The sequence below is a fragment of the Numida meleagris genome, chromosome 21 (assembly GCF_002078875.1).
Source record: "Numida meleagris isolate 19003 breed g44 Domestic line chromosome 21, NumMel1.0, whole genome shotgun sequence".
In the NCBI taxonomy this organism is placed as follows: Eukaryota; Metazoa; Chordata; class Aves; order Galliformes; family Numididae; genus Numida; species Numida meleagris.
In genome coordinates this window covers 2465817-2489611 of record NC_034429.1, presented here as the reverse complement: position 1 = coordinate 2489611, position 23795 = coordinate 2465817, and the positions used below count along the sequence as shown (strand labels likewise).

Below are 23795 nucleotides of genomic sequence, written 5' to 3'. Positions count from 1 at the left end.
TCTCGCAGTCAGTGTAAGGAAAAGGTTTAGGACTATTTCTCTGCCTCCTCCTTCTGCCTCTCTACCTGGAGAGTATTTATTTCATCCTAAGCAATATAGAGAAGGTAATGTTTAGAAAAGTCACTGGATTTTTTTTTTTCTTGTGTATAAGGGGAGATGGAGAGGGTTGGAAAGTTTTGCAAAGAAGCAGCTCAGTAGTGTAGATGACGTAAATGTGTTGCATTGAAGGTTTGTGTTCTGACTTAAGATAGATTAATGTGCCTGGCAGCCATAATACGTATAAGTAGGCTGACAAAATCTTTTTCTATTGTGTTGTTGGTTTGTTTTTTTTTTAAGGGAGTTGGTAACAAAACAGAAATAAGCGTCAAAGGACAAGAAAAGCTTAATTCTTCATCAAACCAGAGAAATGAGAAAGCAACGTGCAACGTGCAGAACGCGTCCTCTCCTGAAACTACTTCTGGGTCAACAGGTAGGCAACCTGCAGGGTCTTTGAACTTCAACAGTCTAGCATTTAAATTCAAGCATGAAAAGTGGCATTTTCTTGTTAGGTAAAAATGATTTTGAACATCTTTCTATTTACATAATAGCTCTACCTAAGGTGGCTAATATAGCACGCGATGAGCACAGGTGTTTGAGGAACACACGATGTCTTTCTGATGCATTTTTGCTGATGAGGCCTCTGAACTTCTAGTGCTTGCAACTTGCAGTATCCAAGTCAAATTATTAGAAGGATAGATGCCTTGTGGAGAGCAGCTGGCAAGTTGTTTTAGAAGACAGGACAGCATAGTAGGCATGTGTTAAGAGAATATTGTAATGGCTTTTGGCACTGAATGTGAAGTATGACAATGGAGATCAAAGGAAGAGAATCTGGAAGTGACATAGGTTAGCAAGGAATGGTTCTGAATTGTGATGTGTGCTTGGTCAAACTTTGTTGATGAATTCCACTATGACCTTTGTAGAGGACAGTGATTTTTTTTTTCCTAACTGCTTCAGCTCACTCCATCAGCAAAATGACACAGTGCTTGGTTCTGAAGGTGTTTTAGGGCTCCATCGTGAAACAGTGACATTTTTGAAGTATCGTCTGAGGAGAACCTCTGAAGCAAATAATGGAACTTGAGACTGAAACAGGAAAGCCTGGAACAAGCTATTTGAGGATTAATTTGTAGTACAGTAATAGGGAAGAATGAGAGAAAAATGGATTGAGTGCTTTCTAGATTTGGAACGGAAAACCAATGTTTTTTTTCCATGTTTTGATTTTGAGAAATAGCTAATGGGAATTTGTCCAAACAGATTTATCTTCTCCCCACCAGCAGGAATTTCATTCAGCAGTGTGTTCTGTCAGCATCATCAAAAGAGACACGCATCCCTCTGGGGAAAAGATGGAGGTTCCTGAAAAGAGGTAGATCAGGTGTCCCTAAACCAAGAGATTTTCAGGTTCCTCCAGTCCCTGTAGTATCTTCTGTTTTCCATCTATTTTGTACAGTCAGCATAAAATCCATTAGCTGTTACTTGTTTGTTAATGTGCTGGTACTAATAGCCTTGGTATAGCCTCTAACAGTTTTACATTAGCTATGTAGAGTAAATTTTAGGTTGCAGAAGAACACACTGAGTTGTTGTCATAGCAGGATGAGCAGATGCTCATGGCACAAACCAGAAAACCACCCTAAAAAAAAGTGGTGGGCTTGTTACAGTTAAAAACACACACACAAAAAAACCAACCACAAAACCTGTTCTCTTGGGAAAATCTTGTGAAGTTACTCGGTGTCACTTCTGCTTCTGCTTTAACTGTTCATTATTTCTCCCTTTCTGGACATAAATGAGACTCCAGATCAGAAGCCTCAGTAGTCAGCATAGGTGGGAACAATCTCCTCTGTGTACTCACTGCAGCTTCTGTACTTACTTAGCTTTTAGGCAAGCTTATCTTATATATGCTATGTTCTGGGCTGTGTAGGGGCTTCACAATGCAGGCTGAGCAGACCGGATCTTCGGGTGTGAGTGGGGTTTCCTCTGCTGTTCTTGGCAGTGGTTCTTTTTTCCCATTTTAGTTGCTGTGGTTGCTTCAGCTTTTTGAAACTGTTTTTAGTTCAGTTGCCTCGTAGCTGGGGAGATGATGTCTGTTTTGTTTTCCTTACCTGGAACTAAAAGCTTCACCCTCACGATGGCTCTTCAGATGTAGGGGGGTGAGAACTCTGAGCCTCTCTTTTTTTTTTTTTCACTTCGTAGGTTTTTTGGATACGTAGAACTCCACCTGATCACACCTTTTACAGTGCATGGCCTTTCCTTCAGTATGCACTGAAGTATACAGCCACTTTCAAACACAGTTCCAAAATCCAGACAGTTGTTGGTCCCCTCTCATGGAACATAACTACAAAGTCCTTTTTTTTTTTTCTTTTGAATTTAAGATCACTGGAGCTTCAGAATGCCATTAAATGTGTTACAGAATGACCCAGACAGTCCTTATTAATAACCTGCAGTTAGATACACAGAATTCCGTAGTGCTGGGAAAATAATTCTGTAACCTGAAATCTGGCAATAATAGAACAACTGCACCTACAGCTGGAACAGGATTGACCTGACCTTGCTGTGCTGAGGTAGATTGCTGGGCTGAAATCTGCCCTGAAACTCTCGATCAAAGTATGCGTGCAGGTGGGATAGGAGCATTGTGGAGGCGGTGTGCTGGATCCTTGGAGAGCAGGGACAGGAAAAAAGTGCCTGCTACTTTGATTGATAGTGCGTCTAATATTGGCTGGAGGCAATAACTGGGGAGTTTCTTTTCTGATACAAGGCTTGCATCTTAATTCTGTTTCTGCAGTGAGGCAGCAGAGGGAGGAAAGACATGATGGATTAAATCAGCTTTCTGGTCACAGCCGCCCAAACTGACTTTTAGCTGCTTCACAGAATTTCAGCTGAACTCAGAGGTGGCAAAGGATGACCTCTAGCTTTAGTGTTGAGATCCCTAATAGTTCTGTGCGTGTCGGTGGATGTCACCCATGGGAGCCAGACGTGACGCTGCTCCTTCTGTAGGCAGAACACCCGAGCTGAAAACCAGGAATAATGCTCCACAAAAGCTGTGAGGCATCAAATTTCAGCTCTCTGGTATCAAGTGGTCTGTACATGTTTCACAATGTGTGACCCTTTTGGAGATACTGTAGCATAGAGGGATCTTCTGAATTTGCCTACCTTAGTTGTCCAAAAAAAAAAAAGGGAATTTATCCTTTCTATTGAAATATTGTAATAACTGCCATTAATCTGAGTTTCTTTTCCACGGTAATAGTTTTTAAAAGCTCGGTTTTTGCTTTCATTCATTACAGTAATGCATCGTGATCACTGCTTTTGTTCGTGCTTTCTGTTGAGCATTTAGGTTTCATAGCAATGGCACAGGTAACAGAGAGGTTCTTGCTTTACTGTTTTGTGGTAGCCCAAGTTCTGAGTGAGGGCTCTCACCCCTGTAGGGCTGGGGCACAGAACTGTCTTTGTGGGAGGGAAAACCTGGAACCTGTTTTTTGTGTCTTCGATTTCTGGCTTTTTTTAGTTCAAGAAGTTGATTGTGGATGCCTTCCCATCAGTACCAAATATGGACTATTTGGTTAAAAATTAACCAGAGTGAAGACTGAGAGGTGTGTTTTGAAAATCCATGTGCCCCGAACTGGATTCCAGCTTGTCGTTTTGTACTGTTACCGGTGTCCTTTTCTGAAGCTGCCCTTTCTGTCTGTGGAATCAGAACATGCTATCTGCACACCACAGCACCAGTTGGCAAATAGCTTGGAACGGAATTTTAAAAAAATAAAACATTCAAAAGAGGAAAAAGTCTTGGCTTCGTTACTTCATCTGTTGATCTGGTGCTGAGCATCTCGCTGTAGCTCGGGGTCACAAGGAATAGTGTAATAGAAACCTTTTTCCTTCTTCAGGTTCTGTAGAAAAGAAGCAACAGAGAAGATCGATTCGAACCCGCTCAGAGTCTGAGAAATCCACCGAAGTTGTGCCAAAGAAGAAGATCAAAAAGGAGCAGGTTGGCTTCCTCCATGTAGAGAGTTAAAATATATTGTATTCATAAATGTTGTGGCTTATATTGGTGCCTTTTTATTTTTCTCCATTTTTCCCCATCGGGTTTCGTTTTGGACTATCCTTCATGAAATCCCCTTGTCAATACCATTGCTGTGACTCTGCTACTGGCATCTTCACAGTATCAGTCAGGCTATGGAAAATGGGAACTCAATGATGCAAGACTCCTAACGAACCTGCCATGTTTCCTTTGAGATTTCTGTTATGAGCAAAATGATTTTGTTTCGGTAACTTCTATTTGATGGAATTACCACCAGGTTCCTTCCTTTTGCTCTTGATTTTAGCTGCTGGTTTGTATTGAGGTTTTGTTTTTCAGATGAAGTTAGACTGATCAATCTGACCACTTTTGAAAATGGACTCTGGGAATGATTTAACTTAAAGATGAGTAGTCAGACTTCTGTGTTGGCCTATGTCAGCAGAACAGGTCTTCTGGGATATACCTTTTTCCCCCCTTAACTAGATCTAACGTGTACAGGGCATTCCTTTAATCTGGATGTCAGACAGACAAATGTTGTTGCTTTAAAACAAAAAAAAATCTGCATTAAAAATGAATAGGGAAGTTCAGTGAATGGACATACTTCAATGTTAAAAACGGAATACACTTTTTAACAAGCTTGTCAAAGTTGTTGGTTCTTTTCCTTACGTGGTCAATTTTCACTCTCCGCTTTCCTCTGGAAACCAGAGAATTTTGTGTAACGTGTTTCATAGGATGGTTTTTTCCAATGAGGATTTTTTTAAAAGGGGCAGTCGGGCTACAGATTTTATATGGGAAGGGGAAAATTTTGTTTTTTATCTCTTTTTATTCTAATTTATTCTTTGCCCTTTACACTTTGTTTTGCACTTCATTCGCTCAGAGGTTGAAGGTAGACCCAGTTGCTTTTTTTTCCATGTTTTTCTTTTGATGCCATAGCATTTACATCTGTGCTCAGCAGAAGAATGTTCTAACTCTGGAAAACTACAGAAAGAAACTTGAAAGCAACTTCAATGTTGGGTGTAAAGTACCCGACATTGCTTTAAGCCTCTTGTCTGGGGGTGTTGCAGCCTCCGTATTTTCAAATGTTATTTTATGTTTATAAATGTTTCTTAATTTAACAAAGGTATAAGAACCAACAATACGAATTTCATGGATCCCGGTTAGCTTTGCTTGCTTCTATTATCTAGCTAACTAAGACTATGAACATGAAAGTGCTTTTCTCAGGAAAAGTGTATGACTAAAAATTAAACACAGATGCACTGTAATGCGCGTAACCTTGAATGTATTAAGTTATATTAAAAAAAAAAAATTACTTCTTACAATTATGCAACAATATTTGTTACCCAAAGTCAAGTTTTCTTGCAACTGATTCCCAAATTAGTCTGCAACAACTTGGTATAAAGTTATAACTGGAACGAGTACAATTAATGGGAAAAACAAAATGTTAATGCTACTGTTACAGTGACTAGTGGAGAAATAAAAGTGATTGTTTAGATTTTATATTTGTATTATGAAATGTATCCTATACAAATCCTTCTATTGTATGTTTTTACCTATTGTACAACAAAATAAAATATTTTTTAAAAAAATTAGAGAATAATCCTTAAATATTTACTAAATGTGTTTCTACATGCATATGTAACCACATTGTAAAGAAGTAACTTGTAACCCTTAACCTTAAAACCAGGACTTAAGGCAACAGCTTTCCCCTCTAATTATTATGGATTCACCAAATTCTCATGTTACGTGTACATTGGCAGAGCAGATTCTAAACGAGCCCTTCTGATAGAGGATCGAGAACCTGAAGTGCTTTTGCAAGATTGTAAACTTGTCTGCTTAGGTGTGTACTGACATTGAGTTTCCAGCTGTATAGAGCTCTGCAATGCTCTGTGCCGAGTCCACGTCCCCATCCCCGTGGCCTTGCAGCACTCTATACAGAGAAGGTCTGTGTTCCCAGGAGCTTGGAGTGCATGCTTGGTGGATGTGCCTTAAATGGCGATACGTTAAGTGTCTCACTAACCTGAGTGTCATGCCTGTTAAGGTAAACTTGTGCTTACACAGGTGTGGGGTTTTGCAAAGGCATCAGGGTTGGCTGCCACACTGAACCCCGCTCCTGCCTGCTGGACACGGCTAAAGTTTTCTGTCGTCTTCATGCAGAAAGGGAGTGACTGGAAAGGACCTTGCTAGTGAACGCATGGCTGCCTTGTCTCCTGGTACTCAGCGTAGGCAGCTAGGATTAAATCCAACAGGACAAGAAGGCTCGCACTGAGAAGGGGATGGCAGACTACACATGAGTTCAGAGATGCTAATCGCTTAAACTTTAATGTTTTCTTTTTAATACTAGGGGAAAAAATGCCTTTGTTTTTTTAACTCTGGATTTTCCTATTCAAACAGGTTGAAATGGTTCCACTGACAGCAGTGAAGACAGGCCTGCAGAAAGGTGAGTTACACACCTAAACTTCATTGAAAATTCCTGGCTCTTCATTACACTTTAGCGGTGGTTTTCATCCTGTGTGAACTACAGAGGTCTTAAAACTTTCTAGTGATGAACATGGCTTGGTTTGGTTGGTTTTGCACTACTAGTTGGAAGGATAGTGGTGATGTTCATGTGCTGTAAGCACTTAGTATGATTAGAAGATGATGCCTTTGCTTAGCCATATTTCAAAGACAAATAATGAAGAGGTAATCTCCTAAGGGCTTATCCTCTGTTACAGACAACTTAGTAGCTTCTTCTGCTGTGTCAGTGTATTCAGAAGATTGCCACAAGGACTTCCTAAAGTGATTTTCAGTTAATTAAGTCTTTACTGAGGATTAAACTAGTATTGAAGTTGCAAGCTGAAAATAAGAATTGGCAAATAGAGTCCATTTTCAGGCTGTCTCATCTTCATTTTCCTTTACTGATTTTAAGGAAAAAATAAAAACAAAGACCATACATTAAGACTAATTTTAGCGTGTTGTGTTAAGGTGCCAGCGAGATTTCAGATTCCTGTAAACCTTTAAAGAAGAGGAGTCGAGCCTCCACTGATGTAGAACTGACGAGCTCAGCTTACAGAGATGCGTCCGACTCCGATTCAAGAGGACTCAATGATTTACAGGTAAAGGCATATTGTTACAGATACGTGTCTAATTAATCAATATATTCGTCTCTTCAGTTGCCTATTACCAAATATACGAATACTGTATTTCCTTCAAATGTTGTCTTTTATTGTCTAAGAAGTAAAGCGTTAGCTTTTCTCTAATTATTTCTAACCCTGCACGTTACATCATCTGGCTAAACAAATTGGTCACTGACTCATTGTGCTCTTTGAAAAGTTGTTAGATTCCTTGGGAGCTGTGGGATGAGTAAAATAGACAACTTTTTTTGCTTGTGCTGGTAAAAGACATGTCAAAAAGGCAGCATGTCTTGTACCATTGTAGTGAAGTCCAACAACTTCCAAGGATGTTTGAATCTCTTGACGTAAGTTGGATAGTCTTTTAATCAGTGGTGATGTAAATATTGTTTTTCACAACATGATTGTCCTTTGAAGGTGTCTTGTTTGAGTGCCTTGGATTTTCCCTCTTTGTAGGGTAGTTTTGGAAAGCGTTCGGACAGCCCCTCAGCTGCTGTCGATGCTGATGCTTCTGATGTGCAGTCAGTAGACTCCAGCTTATCCAGGAGAGGAACTGGAACAAATAAAAAAGACACTGTTTGTCAGGTAAACGATGGCTCTGTTAAAAGGTGAACTCCAAAGATGTGCTTGGCTCTTCCTGTTAGTTTGAGGTGATAGACTTAGCAAATCGTACTAGTTTGCTTTAACCATTTCTTAATATAACAAGGCTTTTAGGACTATAATCTGGAAATAGTTCCTAGGAGAGCTTATGAATTAGGAATACTGAGGAGAAGCTCCTCTTTCTAGGTGTGAGAGAACTAGGACTCCAGACGGATCTTGTAGAACCTTTCCTCTCCTTCCATTTTGGAGAGACTCGCACTGTTACAAGAGAAGGCTGCCGTAAATTCTGGGATTGTTTTCAGCCCACAGATTTTGTCAAGTGTGCTGTGGGATGTAAGGCAATTCTCCTGACTTCTTGTAACTCCGAGGAGATGTCAGCCTGTTCCTGTTTGCTTTTAACATCTCACAGTCACTTGTGTTTAAGTGTGTTATGTACCCTCTGTTCTCTGTCTGCTTCTTTAAGATCTGTGAAAGCTCTGGCGAGTCGCTGGTGTCCTGTGAGGGCGAGTGCTGCAGCACCTTTCATATGGAGTGTCTGGGCCTAAAGGCGATGCCGGAGGAGAAGTTCTTCTGCACAGAGTGTAAGAATGGTGAGTGTGTTCCCATGGCTGAGAAATGGGCAGGGATTTCCTGCTCTGCCACAGTACGATCAGAACAAGCTTAAGGTTTACTTGCAAAACCTAACATCTTTCGATTTGCTCTATTCTATTACTTTTTTAACCTCTGAGGCCAGATTTTCACTTTCTGCGTAGCAAGCATCTGGTAAGAGAAAGGGTAAAAAATTGTTAAGAGAACTCTCAGCTAAAGCACTTCAGGTTAACAGTAATTCAGTAGTTACTGTGAATTATAGCAACTGACAAACAGCTACGCTGGGCAGAGCAGTGAAGCTCTGTTCATCTCAGGATGTGTTTTTTTTAACGGCATCTGCATCCCAGAGTACTGACAGTGACACGTGGGCTTCCTTATTCCTTCTTTTACAAGGAGAACACACGTGCTTTTCTTGCAAACTTCCTGGCAAAGACGTGAAGCGCTGCTCTGTCAGCGCGTGCGGGAAGTTCTACCACGAGGCCTGCGTTCGCAAGTTTGCCACAGCTCTGTTTGAGTCGCGAGGATTTCGGTGCCCGCAGCATTGCTGTTCTGCCTGCTCGGTGGACAAGGACATCCATAAAGCGAGCAAAGGTGAGAGCAGAGCTGACTCTGAGCAGCAGGAGGAACGTCAGATGCATCGCCGCAATGAGTCTGACTGTCAGTAATGCAGCGAGGAACAAGGGTTTCCTTCTTAATGAAGCTGTTAAATCTGTTGTGGGTGGGAAAGCAGCTAGCAGCCTGAGACTGCTGGCCTGAGTATACCTGGATCTGCGATGCTGAAGTTGTCTTTTGTTGCCGAGCTTAATGTAAGCCAAGGGTTAGCAGTATAAGGCTGAGGAGTTGATTTTTTTTTCTAAAGACAGTTGGGAGTGACCATTAGAACAATTCAGGGAAAAAAAGAAACCTTTCAGAAATGAACTAAAACAATTAAGCAAAAGAGCAGACTCTAGAATGTTTAAACCATGTGTTTTTTCCCAACAGAGTCTTGAAGTGAGAGCTAACTTTTGTGAAACTTTTTCAGAGATGTAAATGTCTGTAATCTAGCACTCCGAGTGGAATAAAACTCAGTCTTGCGTCTGTCTGTGGTATCTTGTACCATATCTTGACTCCGGGGTGACATGGTGCGTTTTTCTGCATTTATATTGAACAGGTCGCATGGTGAGATGTTTCAGATGTCCCATTGCCTATCACTCAGGAGATGGCTGTATTGCTGCAGGAAGCTTATTTGTGTCATCCCACATTCTCATCTGTAGTAACCATTCCAAAAGGAATCACTCCTCATCAGCTGTAAATGTAGGCTTTTGTTTCGTTTGTGCAAGAGGTGAGCACAACTGTTTTTTCCTCCCTCTGTTTTATAGTTCTTCTGTTGTCACTTGTGCAGTTTAATGATAAAAATGATGTGAGAGAAACATCTCTTAGGACTGCGAGGGATTTTAATGCTTCCTGTGATTTTTTGGTGTAGTCAGCAGTTCATGTTAAGCTTCTACATGCTATTTTGGTCCTTCACGTTCAGTATTCAGAAACAGCTCTAGGAACTCAGGAGGCATGCTTCTGTTGCCAGTAGGACAGAATGGATGCTGAGCCCCCAGTTCCAGCCATTGCAAGCTGAGAATGAACATTGTGTTATTATTCGCTGTCTGTTAAGCAGAATGGGATTCTTTCACCACTCACAAACTTAAAACAATTAAAATGTTTAAGGCTAGGAGTTAGGACTTATTCATGAGCTAGAAAGAAATCATTTTAAATTCAAACCACCGTCATGTTTGAGGACTTTGAAAGGTTTGCAACATTACATTTACAATACCATGTAAACAAGTTCCATGCTAGGATTTTCCATGTGTCCATTTTTTTCCTTTTTTTTTCTCTCCATTTTTTACTTTCATGGCTCTCCAATCACTTCACTTGTTCCAAATAGCAAGCTGAGAAGTTTCAGCACACCAGTTACTCATGCCATGCAAAAACCTTGTTTTCTCCGGTGATAGATTGTGCGAGGCTACTTTAGCAATCTCTTTGGCTGGGTTGGATTGAGGCCTGTCCAGTGATATGTGGTCAGCATAGGGATGTAAGGCAAGGACAGTATCAGTGGAGAAGAACTGAGCAGCTGCTCAGAAGGAAGCAGGGAGCTGAGCAATCCAGAAATCCCGGGACATCTGTGTGTGAGAACAGTCACCTAATGAGTTCTAGTTGGTGTTAGAAGGAGATGCTTTGTGCTGAGAGGCAAAACATTAGTGAAGTGGGAAAATGCAACACCCAATCATTAGAACTTACTCATGAGATAGTTAAACATTTAAGACTTCTTATTCACCTTCCTGAAATATCCCTCATTAAAGCACTTCATAGTTCATGTAACTGCATGCGTGTAGGTCATCCTTGGTGTAGGATTTCTTCTGAGGACGTGCTTTGCAGGCAGGCAGACACCATTCTGCTCTCACCACTTTTCTAGGTACTGCAATTCCAAAGCTTCTTTTCAGCACTCAGCTCTGTGCCCCTCTCTCAGGGGAATGAGTTGGTGGCTATCTTGGTGGCTTGTCTTCCTTGCTTCTTTGGGTCTCAGCTGTAACGCTGTTCACAGAGTTATTGGCCAAATGCTTCTGATCTGTAGCTCTGGCTTTCCGACCTGTGCTGCCTGACTTGGAGCAGCGTGGGTAAACTCTTCTTAGTGAAGAAAGACAGAAAAAAGCATACAGGCATCATTTGAAAGGAAGGCATTTAGCAGAACAGAGTGCTTGGCTGCTCCAAGATGTCTCATCTGGCAGCCGTGGAGAGGCCGAGTTAGTGCAGTTCTTACCTAGAGGATGTAGGGCAGAATTTCCATCCATTCTTTCTCCTCTGCTGCTTGCAGGATCACTGAGCCCTCCTGTTACTTTTTTATCCTAAAGCAATTATAAAGGCAGAACACTTGCATAGGTAAGATCTTGGATTTCCAGCAAGTGGGATGGTGAGTTCTGCAGTGTGGGGCCACGTGGAGGGTTTCTGTTCTTCCAGTCTGTAGCCCCAGCTGCTGGTATTGCCTTTGAAGCAGTGGCCATCATCACCCAGCTCTTCACATCACCTTGCCTTTGCTCATTTGGGGGGGTGGTTTGCACAGGATTAAAATGGGTTGCTTTTCCTGTGCTTTCCCATAAATGCACAAGTGTAAAAGCACCATTGAAATTCCACTTAGGAAAAGCTTATTCACCGTAGGTTTTTCCAGTTACAATTGAATTTAGTCTCTCTGACATAACAGCCTCTTTCTTAGGAAAGGAACTTTGTCAGACTTTTCTTTTTCTTCATTTTATCTTTTTCCATTCACACGTATATGCATTGTAGGTGTTCATTTGCTTTATTTTATTTTCTCCTTTACGGAATCATGGGTAGTTTCATTGCAACTCATGTCTTTCTGTTTGTTTCGTATAGGGCTGGTAGTGCAGGATCATTCAGACCCCCTGTTCAGTTCATATGCCTATAAATCCCACTACCTACTGAATGAATCAAATCGTGCTGAGTTGATGAAATTACCTATGATTCCTCCTCCTTCGTCAGCTTCCAAAAAGAAATGTGAGAAAGGTAACCAAAATAGTTTCTTTCTCTTTAATTTACTTTTGCTTTTTCTATTATTTCTCTATCTTTAAATCAAACGAGATGTGTCTGCTTGTCAAGCATCACTTACTGCTTTTCAGTAAATTTCACTCATTGATTATTGTGAGCGTGTGTTCATGTGGTTGGCAATTTTTTTTTATTATTATTATAAAGGGGCTTAAAATAATTGCTGTCACTAAATTCTCCTTGAAAGAGCCTAAATCGTTTTGTATCTGGCCTGGGTTACTCCACCATCAGGAAGCTGTTTACGCAGCAATAGGAAGAAGGGGCAAATAGAGCTTGGTACCGTTGCAATTCAGTGCTTACCTCGATGATGTCAAGACCAACAGCTTCTTAAATTGGTTTTATGTACAGAAGAAGAGGGGAAGCCTGTTTCAGATCTTGTAGGCAGGCTAAGCCAAGCCCAAGAAAATGGAGGGTTTTTCAGGTGGAACGTCAGTGGCTGCTGTTGCCATTCTGGAGGAGATGCAGAGGGAAGGTGGTGAGGTTGTGCTGGGTGTGTGTGTGTCACAGTCCTTGGGCTGTGCTGCTCCTGGGACTGCTGCTGTGCCGGGCAGGAGGGGCAGCACCTGGAGCAGATGCACTTCTGTCCCATGGAGAAAACTGCAGGACTGAGGATTGATTTCCAGGAGAGAGAGCTCATTTCATGCTGGCATGGGTAGTGCTGAGCATCTCAGAATTCCTTGTGGGGAGATACGCGTTGTCTCTATAAAATACTCAGATGTTATATTTTATTCCCCGCAGAAATGGTGCCCAATTAACCATTCTAAAGTTAGTTTATTATCAGTGTTGCTAGACTGATGGCTTTCAGTAGCTTTCTGTAAGTCCTGAAAACAAAAATTATTTTGAGCCCTCTGCTTAGCCTGAGCAATACCTTACTAATGCATCCTGAGAGCAATTTTATTTCTTGCTTAGCACTGAAAGATTTGTTTGATTTTTGCTTGATTTTTGCATCTCCTGGCATTTTACCGTGTTGGATAATGCTTTGGTAATTTACACTGGGTCTGTATTTCCTCTGAAATAATATTTGCAAAAATTACTCTAAAAGTTGCAGTTTTACCATGCGTTTGGGGGACTCTGGGAAATCCACGGGGTTGGAATTTGCTGTCTGTAGCAGAGGAAATACAGGATTGATGGTGTGATTTATTTGTTTAAGGAATGCTTCTTGCAACATTCGGTGATCAATTAATGTAACGACATATTTGAAAGTCTATAGGTGGACAAGATTTTCTGGTAAATGCTTGGAAGTCACCACTCACACTTCTTTTCCATGCTGTGATGGAAAATGACTTCGAATGATCTTAAACATCTCCCAGGTTTTTGCTCCCTGGGACCCAAACACTTCATGATTTTTTTTTCTGTTCTTTAAATGCATGTATATACACATACATGTATATACATATGTGTATATATACTTACAGAAAATCCTACAGTATGTGTGTTTTACTGACTCTTATTGTGTGAGCTGCTCTGGTTGCTGAGGATGGCTTAGAGAAGTGCTGTGGCTCTGCACATGTAATGCATCTGCCAAAACATTTGCCCAAATAAATGGGAACTTGGCCAGGTGCTGTTAGCCGTGCTGCACTGAGATTTCCTTTGTACACAGAAGGAACTTTGGGGTTGAGGACAACTTCTGTGGTGTCACTGCATTCTGGGTACGAGAAATGTGAATTCAATTCCATAATTTTTCCTTTTTCTGAAGCAAACAGATTGATCATCAGAACTCTTTCTGTGATGCCATTACTACAGAAAAGCATTGATCGACCTATAGGCTGTGGGTTTGGGTTTTTTTTTTAGTGCATACTAACTGATTGCTAAGGGATTCAGTCATAACAATGTTGATTTAAAAAGCATTTCTTAGAATTCGGTTGTTTGTCGCTATTGAAGTGTTGGCCATCACCAAAGAAATTAAAGCACTGCCTCTGTGTGCAGTGCTTCCTTCTTGAGTGTGCTCCTACTGCCCGCTTTGCTCACCATGAAAAGACATTTGCTTTTCAGTGTATGGCTGATGCAATTAAGAGCCCCAGCTTGCACGTAGGAGAAGTGCACTGCAGTCTTTTTTTTTTTAATCCAGCATTGTAAGTTTGACTCGATCCCTTTCTTTTGGCATCTTTTTGCTGTGGGACAAGCAAAGGTGTAGAATGTGTGTCTAGAAATTGGTATCGATTGCTGTGCACAAGAGGAGGCAAATCCTTACTTCTATAAACCAGGCAGGGTTTCTTTGTTTAAAGGTGGAAAACTGTTGTGCTGTGAATCCTGCCCAGCTTCCTTTCACCCCGAGTGTCTCAACATAGACATGCCTGAAGGATGTTGGAATTGCAATGACTGTAAAGCTGGCAAGAAGCTACGTTACAAGCAGATTGTTTGGGTCAAGCTTGGAAATTACAGGCACGTTTACCATTTTGTTATTTCCTTCTTGTTTTGTTGTTCATGTCCTGCGCGGTTGCAGGGGGATAACTCAAAATAGCTCAGTCTCGCTAAACAAGAACTTGAAATGTAATAATCCATTTATTTCATTTCAGACATCAGTGTTGCCCTTTAAATTGAGTTCTCCTGCTTCTTCCAGGCACTGAAGGATACTTGGTTTCACGTGCATTGGCTCTGTAGAATGTGACAGCAGTGTGGAAAACCAGGGGCTGCCTTGCAGAGCCGTGATGTCTTAGCTTGTGTTTGCTCTCTGTCACCTGCAAGAGTAAAAGCATTTGTGGGTGATCTTAAGAATCCATTCTTAGGTTGTCACAAGACTTTTCCAAAATTCGTAGTGAGAACTTTGAGAACAAAGGGCTTCTGATGTTTTGGGTGGTACTTGGCAAGTGTTGCCAGGAGGAGCCTTGATTCTGGAAGGGAGGAGTTCATCTCCTTGGGAAAGGAAAAGTGGCTTTTATTTCTTCATTGAGTTAAGCAAGCTCGGAGGCTCAGGCTCTGCTTCCCAGAACTTACACCCTTCCTTTCTTTGTGCTTCCAGGTGGTGGCCAGCAGAGATCTGCAATCCCAGGTCTGTGCCTCTCAACATACAGGGCCTCAAACATGATATCGGGGACTTCCCAGTATTTTTCTTTGGTTCACATGACTACTATTGGGTACACCAGGGCAGAGTTTTCCCTTATGTTGAAGGAGATAAAAGCTTTGCTGAGGGGCAAACTAGTATTAACAAGACCTTCAAGAAAGGTAAAATCAAACAAAGTTTATAGTGGTTTATGACAAAAATTCCACGTGTTTGTGTCTCCATCACCACTTAACCTGCATGGGAGTATTATGTGACTAGTGTTCTGTGTTCACATAAAACTGCAAACATTATGTAGATCCCTTGACTGCAGATAAAAAGCATTTTAAGTGCCTGCTCGTTGTGTATTGTTGTGGGCAGGTTCACTTCTTCCACAGACTGGAAAATGTTAAGATGGTGCTTGGGCTCAGCTGCATGGGATCATTGTTCAGTATCTCAGTTTCTACTGAAAAGTGTCTGATAAAGATAAATTCATGATGTACTGCAATAACTGATTTTTAACTTTCTGGATTTTTTTTGTTTATGTAGTTCTATTCCTAGCTTTAAAAAATTGTATGTTTGATTAACAGCAGCTGGTGTTAATTGCTTCCTATTTTGAACTCCCTCCCTTGAACAGCACTTGAAGAAGCAGCAAAGCGCTTCCAGGAGCTGAAAGCACAAAGAGAAAGTAAAGAAGCATTAGAAATTGAAAGGAATTCAAGGAAACCTCCACCATATAAACACATTAAAGTGAGTTGGCTTCTTTCTTTTCCTTTTTTTTCCTGTTTATGAGTAAGCTCATTGCATGTTTGCACCAATTTCAGCTTAAGGAGATTCACATGAATCATTTTGCTGTTCTTTTCGAGAATCATTTGTTCTCTTACGGTACCAGAAACATTCTTTTAGCAGAGTATTGGTGCAAGTTAACAGTTGAAGATCAGCTCTACCTAGGGTAGGATTTTGCTGCTTGCAAGCTGCTCTCATCCCTCTTAGTTACATGCTGGCTATTATAACTTTTTCGACTGCTCAGCCTACTTAAGAGCTGTAGAGTCTAACTCTTGGCAGCAGTTTTGGATGTGTAGGGCTTGGTATTTTTCGTATGAAGTTGAAGTTTTTAATTTTAGTGTAAAGAAATCCTGTACTTGATAAAGTTGTTCAGAGTCTTTGTGCATTGTCCTCAGCTTTTACTCTTTTTGTCCTTTGTTCCACAGTCCAACAAGGTAATAGGGAAGGTTCAGATTCAGGTAGCTGACCTGTCAGAAATCCCACGCTGTAACTGCAAGCCATCTGATGAGAACCCCTGTGGGCTGGAGTCAGAGTGTCTGAACAGGATGCTCCAATATGAGTGCCACCCCCAGGTGTGCCCAGCGGGAGAGCGATGTCAGAACCAGTGCTTCACCAAAAGGCTCTACCCTGATGCTGAAATCATCAAAACTGATCGACGTGGATGGGGTCTCAGGACAAAAAGGAACATTAAAAAGGTAGGATTACAGTGAGCAAAAGCTTGGTAGCCATCAGTATGGTTTTATGTGAGAACACTGAACTGTGTATACCCTAAGGAAACACACACAAAAGTTTCACTGCTCCCAGGTGAAATGTTTTGTGTAAGACACATCACTTGCGTAGGTGCAGCATTGATGGTGAAACCTCTTCAACTGTTGACAGAATTGTCATAACCTTGATATTTACTCACAGAGCACAAGTTCCTTCCAGGTGCCCGTGAATTGAGATCCCGTAGGTGGAGGGGGTGAGGTGACTGCCCACTGACTACTGGGCAAAAGGGAGAGATCAGTCTGGAGAAGTAGCCTGAAAGATGGTTTCTCTCTGTAAATGCCACCAGTGAGGATGATGAGGTCTCAGGAATTTGGCACAATAAGTCACCTTACGCGTGGTTTTATTCCTTTTCTCTTTTACTTTTCAGGGTGAATTTGTGAATGAATATGTTGGTGAGCTAATCGATGAAGAAGAGTGCAGATTGCGAATTAAACGTGCCCATGAAAACAGCGTAACCAATTTTTATATGTTAACAGTTACAAAGGTAAATACTATGGTTTCAGTCAATGTGAGCTGTTTATGGTTGAAACGATTTCAATGCTGTAAGCCCTTTTCTGTGGGACTGACTTAGGAAAACTTCCCTGTTCTTACTAATTTTAACTTAGCATGTTTTTCCCCTTCTTAGCCTTGAGTAGTTACTTGTCAGCAGGAAACTTTTTAGTTGTGAGTACTAAATAGGGTCTGTGCTGTCTCTCTACCTTTTCATTTGAAGGATCGGATCATAGATGCTGGCCCGAAGGGGAATTATTCTCGCTTTATGAACCATAGTTGTAATCCAAACTGTGAAACGCAGAAGTGGACAGTGAATGGTGACATCAGAGTTGGGCTGTTTGCTCTTTGTGATATTCCTGCAGGTAAGAAGATAGCACTAGTTTGTGTGTATGCACTGCTGTTAAAACTCAAAGTTCCTGACTTACCCAGTTGTCTTCGTTGAGCGTGCTTAACCCAAGTCCATTTATCAGAACTTGGTCATTTGTTGAGGTAGAAATGTTATTGCTGCAAGCCTGTTCTCCTCAGTGTCAGTGTGGATGAATTGTTCTTCTTTGAATTCTAGGAATGGAGTTAACATTTAATTATAATCTGGATTGCCTTGGGAATGGTAGGACCGAGTGCCATTGTGGAGCAGAAAACTGCAGTGGTTTCCTAGGAGTGCGTCCAAAGGTATGTGGGTGAAAATGGGAGCTTGTCCCGAGTCCAGAGATCTATTTTCCTCCCTTGAAAGTCTCCAGAGATTTTGCTTATGAACTGTGGTACTGCTGTGTCCAGGTTAAAGTTAATTTACTGGTTGGTTTCTTCAAATTCACGTGGATGTGCATTCCTGACTTTCATAGCTTAAAAGCTTTTTTGAGCAAATGTAACGTAAGCATAATTCATGTAAATAACCGAGGTTGATTAAATTTCATTTTTATGTGAGGGATTTATAAAGTGACTGCTGTTATCTGTGTGATTGCTAGACAGCATTTGCAACAGCAAACGAAGAGAAGGTGAAGAATGCAAAATTAAAGCAGAAGAAACGGAAAATAAAAACAGAACAGAAGCAGATGCACGAAGACAACTGTTTTCAGTGCGGAGATGGGGGAGAGCTAGTCATGTGTGACAAAAAGGACTGTCCCAAAGCATACCACCTCCTATGCCTTAACCTGACTCAACCACCTTTTGGTAAGAGCATTCCTGTCGCTTCCTTTTCCTTCCTGCAGTAACACAGTGTTTGTAGCATCCCGTTACATGAAGTGTGGCATGGTTGTTTTTGCAGTACCACCTGTCTTTAGAAATCTATCGGTGTCCCCTGTAACGGGGAGAAGCAGCACTGTAATGTTCTTTAACTTGATGCTTCTGTTCCTTGGACCAACTTAACTTTTCTTTTAGTTAAAATACAACCATCATCTCGATATGCCAAGGTCACCACGCACAAGTCATGTGATAGGTCACGTGTTACGTGCCTTTTTGTCATTAGAAGCATAGAAGCTTTCCTCAAAATAGTTTACTTGCTGGAGAAAGGAGTAACGGTGTCTTAACACCGAGAGCAACTTTGATTCGAGTTTTCAGGATTTTTCTTTCTTTTCTCATTGAAGCTCAGCCTCCTGTCTCTCTCTTCTCCCTTCCCCTTCTGTCTTCAGGAAAGTGGGAATGTCCGTGGCATCAGTGTGACATCTGTAGCAATCCTGCAGTTTCATTCTGTGAGTTCTGCCCTCACTCGTTCTGTAAGGATCACGAGAAAGGAGCCCTGGTGGCATCGGCGCTGGATGGCCGTCTCTGCTGCTCCACACACGACCCCAAATCTCCTGTGGCACCCGAGTACTGGAACAAGATAAAATGCAAATTGGAACCTCAGAATCCTGTAGAAGAAGCAAAGGAGTGAATTTTGTTTAAAAACAAACAAACAACAACAACAAAAAAAAAAAAAAAGAGAGGGAAGAAGAGGGGGCAAATAGGCGATGAACTCGAAGAGACTGCTATGACACATTCAGTCTGTACCATCGGAGCTGTCTTGTGTGAACTGGGAGTGGGACCACTTAACCTTACCAAGCAGAAGCAGGCAGTGGTGTTTGTTTTTTATTGTTTGGTCTTTTACCCTTGAATGTGCTACAGCAGCTCTTACAGTTGGAAAACAAACGTCTCGGCCTTCTAAAGAAAACAGTAGACCTTTTGACAGTGAAAAGAATATTCTGTTTAAAGATGTTCAAGTGTAGAAAAACAAAGCATAGCAACATATTTATTTATTTAATTTTTAAAGGATGTTGAAGATCTGGTTTTGATCAGTCAGCGTGTCTTTAAAAACAGCGAAGCCAACATAACTTCTACGTCTAGTTTACAAAAAGAATAAACCCTCCCCGCTCTGTGTAACATTCAGGTATCGTAAAGACAAATGTGGGTTTCAGACCAGGTGACTGAAATGCCTCCATTCCAGTACTTATTTTTAAAGGCATTTTGAGAAGGCAGGTTGTCTATCATGTGAACTTGTGAATATTGCTGTAAAGCTTTTCCTGTGAGAAATAATGTGTACGGCTCTTCGGAAGTGCTCGTAACGCAAGTGCTAACATGTTAAGATGGAAGGAAGCAGTTCCTTGCTCGAGAGCTGTTACTGGTGGTGTTTGCAGACTGGTGGACGTTCAGAAGGAGCTCAATTGCACAATGGTCATTTCTTTGCTCTGCCTCATTAGGAAAATGCTCCTAGTTGGGAGAGCTCCTGGCCTTGGTCACACTGCAGCACACAGAACTGAGGTCAGCATCCTGCCCCTGGGAGCACTGCCTCTGACTTCTTTTGGTGGAGGATTGTTCTGTGTGTGTTTGTCATCTGCCAAGTCTGCACTCGTTTTATGGCAGTTATGTTATTGTGAATCTTTATTGCTTTCTTCTCAGACTCCCATTAGCTTCAGAGGAAATTTGAGTGCTTAGGGAATCCAACCCATCTTTACGTTTCTTTTGATTTGAATATTTATGTTCTTAGTGGAAGAGATTCTCTGACTTTAATGTTCACTGTTAATGGAGCTAAGAAAAGTAAGTTAGTCCCCTCCAGCACTTCTTCCATAACAGAATGTGTGCGGTGCTAGGTAATGGGATTCACAGCAGCCACCCTCAGCCTGGTGGGGTGTTTGTGTTTTGTATTTCCTCTGTTAATCTGCAGAGGGACAGGCTGCTTCGGGGAGGCTCCTGAAGTGGCTTAGGTAGGCTCCTGCTCCAGATTTTCTTTTGCAAACCTATCCTATCCTGCAATCCTCAAGCAAGGAGCTTAGGGGGATTAGTTTCCCCAGGCTGAAGTTGGTCTTTGAATCTCCTCCCCTGGCCTGCAAGCTTTCCAAGCGCCGCAGTCACCGTGCTTCTGGCTGCGTGCTGGCGCTGGCCAACTGCATGCCAGCTTTTTGCTGATGGCTCTTGGAGGTAGCCCTGGATGGAAGGAATGAAGTGTTGCTGGCATCTGGCTAAATGGAGCCTTTGAATTAATCCTCGAGAACCCTGTTTCTGGAAAACTGCCAACGTAAACCTGCAGGAACGTGGTGACTTCTCAGCCTGAGCAAACAGGCTGGGAAAGCACACGTGGGATTTTGGAGCTTGCCTTGCTTCTGGCTGGAATCCGTCTCATTCTCAAATTCATGGAAGGGGGGAAGAAAGGTGTGTGCAATTGTGAAGTCACAGAATACACTACAGTCCCTGGAAGCAGTCAGGGTGCCAGGCAGCTGACCTGTCAGTGCAGCTGCTGGAGCAGGCTGTGCTTTTCCCCAGGCCTGCGGGCGTTGTGGGGGCACAGCTCTGGGGTCAGCCTATGGTACAGAGGGCTAGTGGGAAAGATAAAGCACTTCTTGTGGTCCATGCTACAGTGAATGTCTGAAACACTAATCTTGCTTGAAATGTTTTTTACGAAAATATTTACAGAAAGAATTTTATTTTTCTTAACGTTTTGTGTGATAAATGTCTCTTTTTAAGCTCTTACCGGGGGGTGTTTCACCTCTTCAGAAATTCCAAACGCAGCTGCTGCTGCAGTGTCTGTGAGGCCTGATGTGTTTACTTTATTTTATTTATTAGTCTTGGTAGTGCTGAGATGATTTTCTCTTGGGAAGTCAGAGCATTCCGATGATGACAAGCGTGGTGTAGGGTGAGCGCACCTCCGTGCTGGTCTCACTCTGTGTCCGTGGGTCGTGCCGAGGTGTGCTGGTGCCAGAAGCCTTCACGACTGTTGGAAATGGCAGCGAGCAGACCACGGCTGGTGGGCATCAATTGCCACCTATTGCTGTGACGTACTGCTATGCTGGACAGCACAGAACGTGAAGGTTTGCAGAAGGCTTTAAAAACTTCTAAAATGCTGTGAATTGGGGCCTGCTGCTACTCCTGTGCCATGCCACTTGATTCCTGGTTAACTTTCTTCTTGAATTTCTTACAGGTGCTCCTTTTTTTTCCACTAAAAAAAAAAAAAGTAATAATGATAGCCAGCAGCTGGGCTTGGACTCAAAAGGGAAAGCAGGAGATTGGTTTATAAGCTTGTGCAGTTCATGAACAAAAGTCAGAACTGGATGTCACACTACTGAAGAGAAGGTGAATCTTTCTAAAATCGTAAAGGTTGATGTAAGAAAGTACCTACTTCAAAATAGCTTGATAATTGTGCTGAGTTTGTTCTGTATGCCAGATACAGAGCTTTGAAATACACCTTTTCAACCACATCCTGGTAAATGGAATAGAAGGAGAACGCGATTCCTTTGTATGGGGAGAAAGATGTGACAGCTGTGTTCTGATGAGCTGGCATTGGCTGCTGGATTCCATCTGTGTGGTCTCCAGAGTGGGGGGAGCAGTACTGGGCAGCTTGGCCACGTATGCCAAGGCCTGGAAGAAATCCCCAGAGCTGCTGCTGATTTCACTGAGGAGTGGAACCTTCTGTTCCTTGGCTGGAACGTGCCATCGTGCTTTTCCCTTACTTTTGTCTTAATTTCTGGAGGTAGCGCTGTGCTTCGGGTGCACGCCTGAGCCCTGACCTGCAGCCCGTGCTCTCTGCAGCGTGCGGCACCCGAGCTGCTCCGCAAAGTTAGCAGGACTTTGCTGTTTACTGGAGTTTGTGCTCTGCAGTCTGCACCCCTGCGCAGTGCGGGCGTTCTGCAGACCACGGCCAAATGGTGCAGAGGGAATGGCTGCAGCTTCCTGCACAGGTGGCACAAGCATTAGTTATCGGAGCTTTCAGATTCGGCAGACTTGTCTTATCGATGGACTGTAAGGATCAAAGGCATTTGCAGCTCAGGAAGGATGTTGTGAAGACGATTCGGGGGCAAATTGCCTTCTCTGGTCACCACCATGGTCTTAAGAGAATTTCTTACAATGGAGTAATGGGGCTGGAATGTAGAATTTTGGCCTTCCTTCTAAAACCTTGTTATCTTTGTTTCAGGATAGAACGAGAAAGACACAATTACTAGATGTAATTAACAATGAGCATAGAATCTGTATATATTGAGACTTTACAGAACTATGGGGGTGGGTGGGGAGGAGGGCGGGAGGGGGACGTCCAGCGCTGGTACGAAGTAGTCACTTTAACATGAAACCTCTGCCTCATTGAATTCAGGGTTTAATGTACTTGAAGCTCTGCATTCCTTATCCAGCTTTTTTTTTTTTTTTTATTTATACATCCCTTGTTTTGTATTTGGCATTGAAGATGTGTTCAGTTCCCTGCAGTTCGCTCTGCTCCTGTGGCCCCTGGTGCCCCCTGAGCGGCGATGCCCGTTTGCGTTCGGTCTCAGCTTTCCCCCCCGCGTTTCCTTTGTGTAGCAAAAACGTTTGCACTTCGGATACACTCCTGTCCTTTGGATGTGTTCACAATGTTGTTCTAAGGAGGAAAAAAAAAAAAAAAATTAAAAAAAAAGCTGTTTCCTATCATATTGTGTTCCCGAGCAGCGGACTCGGGTCCTTGTGCCCCGGTGAGGGGCTCTCACCGCTGGAGAGGGGAGAACGGAGCGGAGATCTGAGCTTTGCACAGGAGATTAATGGGAACGAATGGGAATTAACCTCCTGTGCACAGGTAATTAATGTGAAAACCAAAGGGCGAGCAGCGTGCGTGACTCCGCGCCGGCTGCGAGCTCTTGCTCCCTTGTCCGAGCGAGGGCCCCGTGCTCGCTGCTGCGTCCCCGTTTGGTGTCACTCCTCCTTTGGCACAGAGTGGGGGGACCCGCGGGGCTGCCCCGTGCTCCGCTGTCACGATGACCTCTGTTCGCGTCGTTATTTCCCGTAGACTTCGTTGACCCGTACCCGACTCTGTAGATCCTGTGAAATGTTCTTTTAACGAAATCACTCGAGTCTTGACTTGCAAAGCATCAATAGTCACCGAAGTCACTCTAGAGCGGGGAAGCTGGCCCGGAGCTCGGGGCGGCGTTCCCCCGGGGCGTTGCTGTGCTATGACTTGGTGTTGCCGCATAGGCTTTGAGAAATACAATATTTCGGGGGTTTTGTCGTTCGGCCTACGTTCTCTTGCATAGTGTGAAGCCTGTAAAGCTCGGTTACCCTGTACATAGGTAGCTTATTGTCAACCGGTTCTAGCGTACTTAGCCTTGCCTGTAATATTTAGCTTCTTACTGAATGTGTGTGATGGTAGGAACATATAATTTTTGTACATTATATTTACTGAGATGTTGCCTTTTTTTATTTTACAAATACTTTGGAATTCAGATGTGTTTTTGCTTCCGTGAGGATTCATTTGGAAAGGTTTTTAATGACATTCCACCGATTTGAACTTTTGCTTGAGGTTGACTTCAATAAATCGTTCTGAATGTTCCAACGGCGGCCGCCTCCCCCCTTTCTTCCGGGGCCGGGAATCGAACTCGCGGCGCCGCGCACCCGCCCGGGGCGGGGCCACGTGGCGGGCGCCATGCGGCGG

At 42.7% G+C, this 23795-nt stretch overlaps 1 protein-coding gene across 7 annotated transcripts in view; it reads left to right on the top strand.

Moving 5' to 3' along the window:
- NSD3 (nuclear receptor binding SET domain protein 3) overlaps nt 1-23696 on the top strand; it is a 37684-nt gene extending 13988 nt beyond the window's left edge. For 4 of the 7 annotated variants that reach the window (XM_021374754.1, XM_021374752.1, XM_021374753.1 and 1 more), the window contains exons 7-24: nt 337-469; nt 3909-4009; nt 6431-6476; nt 7001-7131; nt 7603-7731; nt 8210-8336; nt 8728-8925; nt 9485-9655; nt 11731-11880; nt 14145-14301; nt 14879-15081; nt 15534-15646; nt 16108-16377; nt 16818-16934; nt 17163-17304; nt 17505-17611; nt 17905-18109; nt 18568-23696. In XM_021374754.1, the coding sequence (XP_021230429.1) occupies nt 337-469; nt 3909-4009; nt 6431-6476; nt 7001-7131; nt 7603-7731; nt 8210-8336; nt 8728-8925; nt 9485-9655; nt 11731-11880; nt 14145-14301; nt 14879-15081; nt 15534-15646; nt 16108-16377; nt 16818-16934; nt 17163-17304; nt 17505-17611; nt 17905-18109; nt 18568-18809 (2742 nt within the window). In that variant the 3' untranslated portion in view covers nt 18810-23696. Of the gene's footprint in view, nt 1-336; nt 470-3908; nt 4010-6430; nt 6477-7000; nt 7132-7602; nt 7732-8209; nt 8337-8727; nt 8926-9484; nt 9656-11730; nt 11881-14144; nt 14302-14878; nt 15082-15533; nt 15647-16107; nt 16378-16817; nt 16935-17162; nt 17305-17504; nt 17612-17904; nt 18110-18567 lie in introns of those variants that run through there. The other 3 variants (XM_021374756.1, XM_021374757.1, XR_002432382.1) reach the window with 3 other exon arrangements.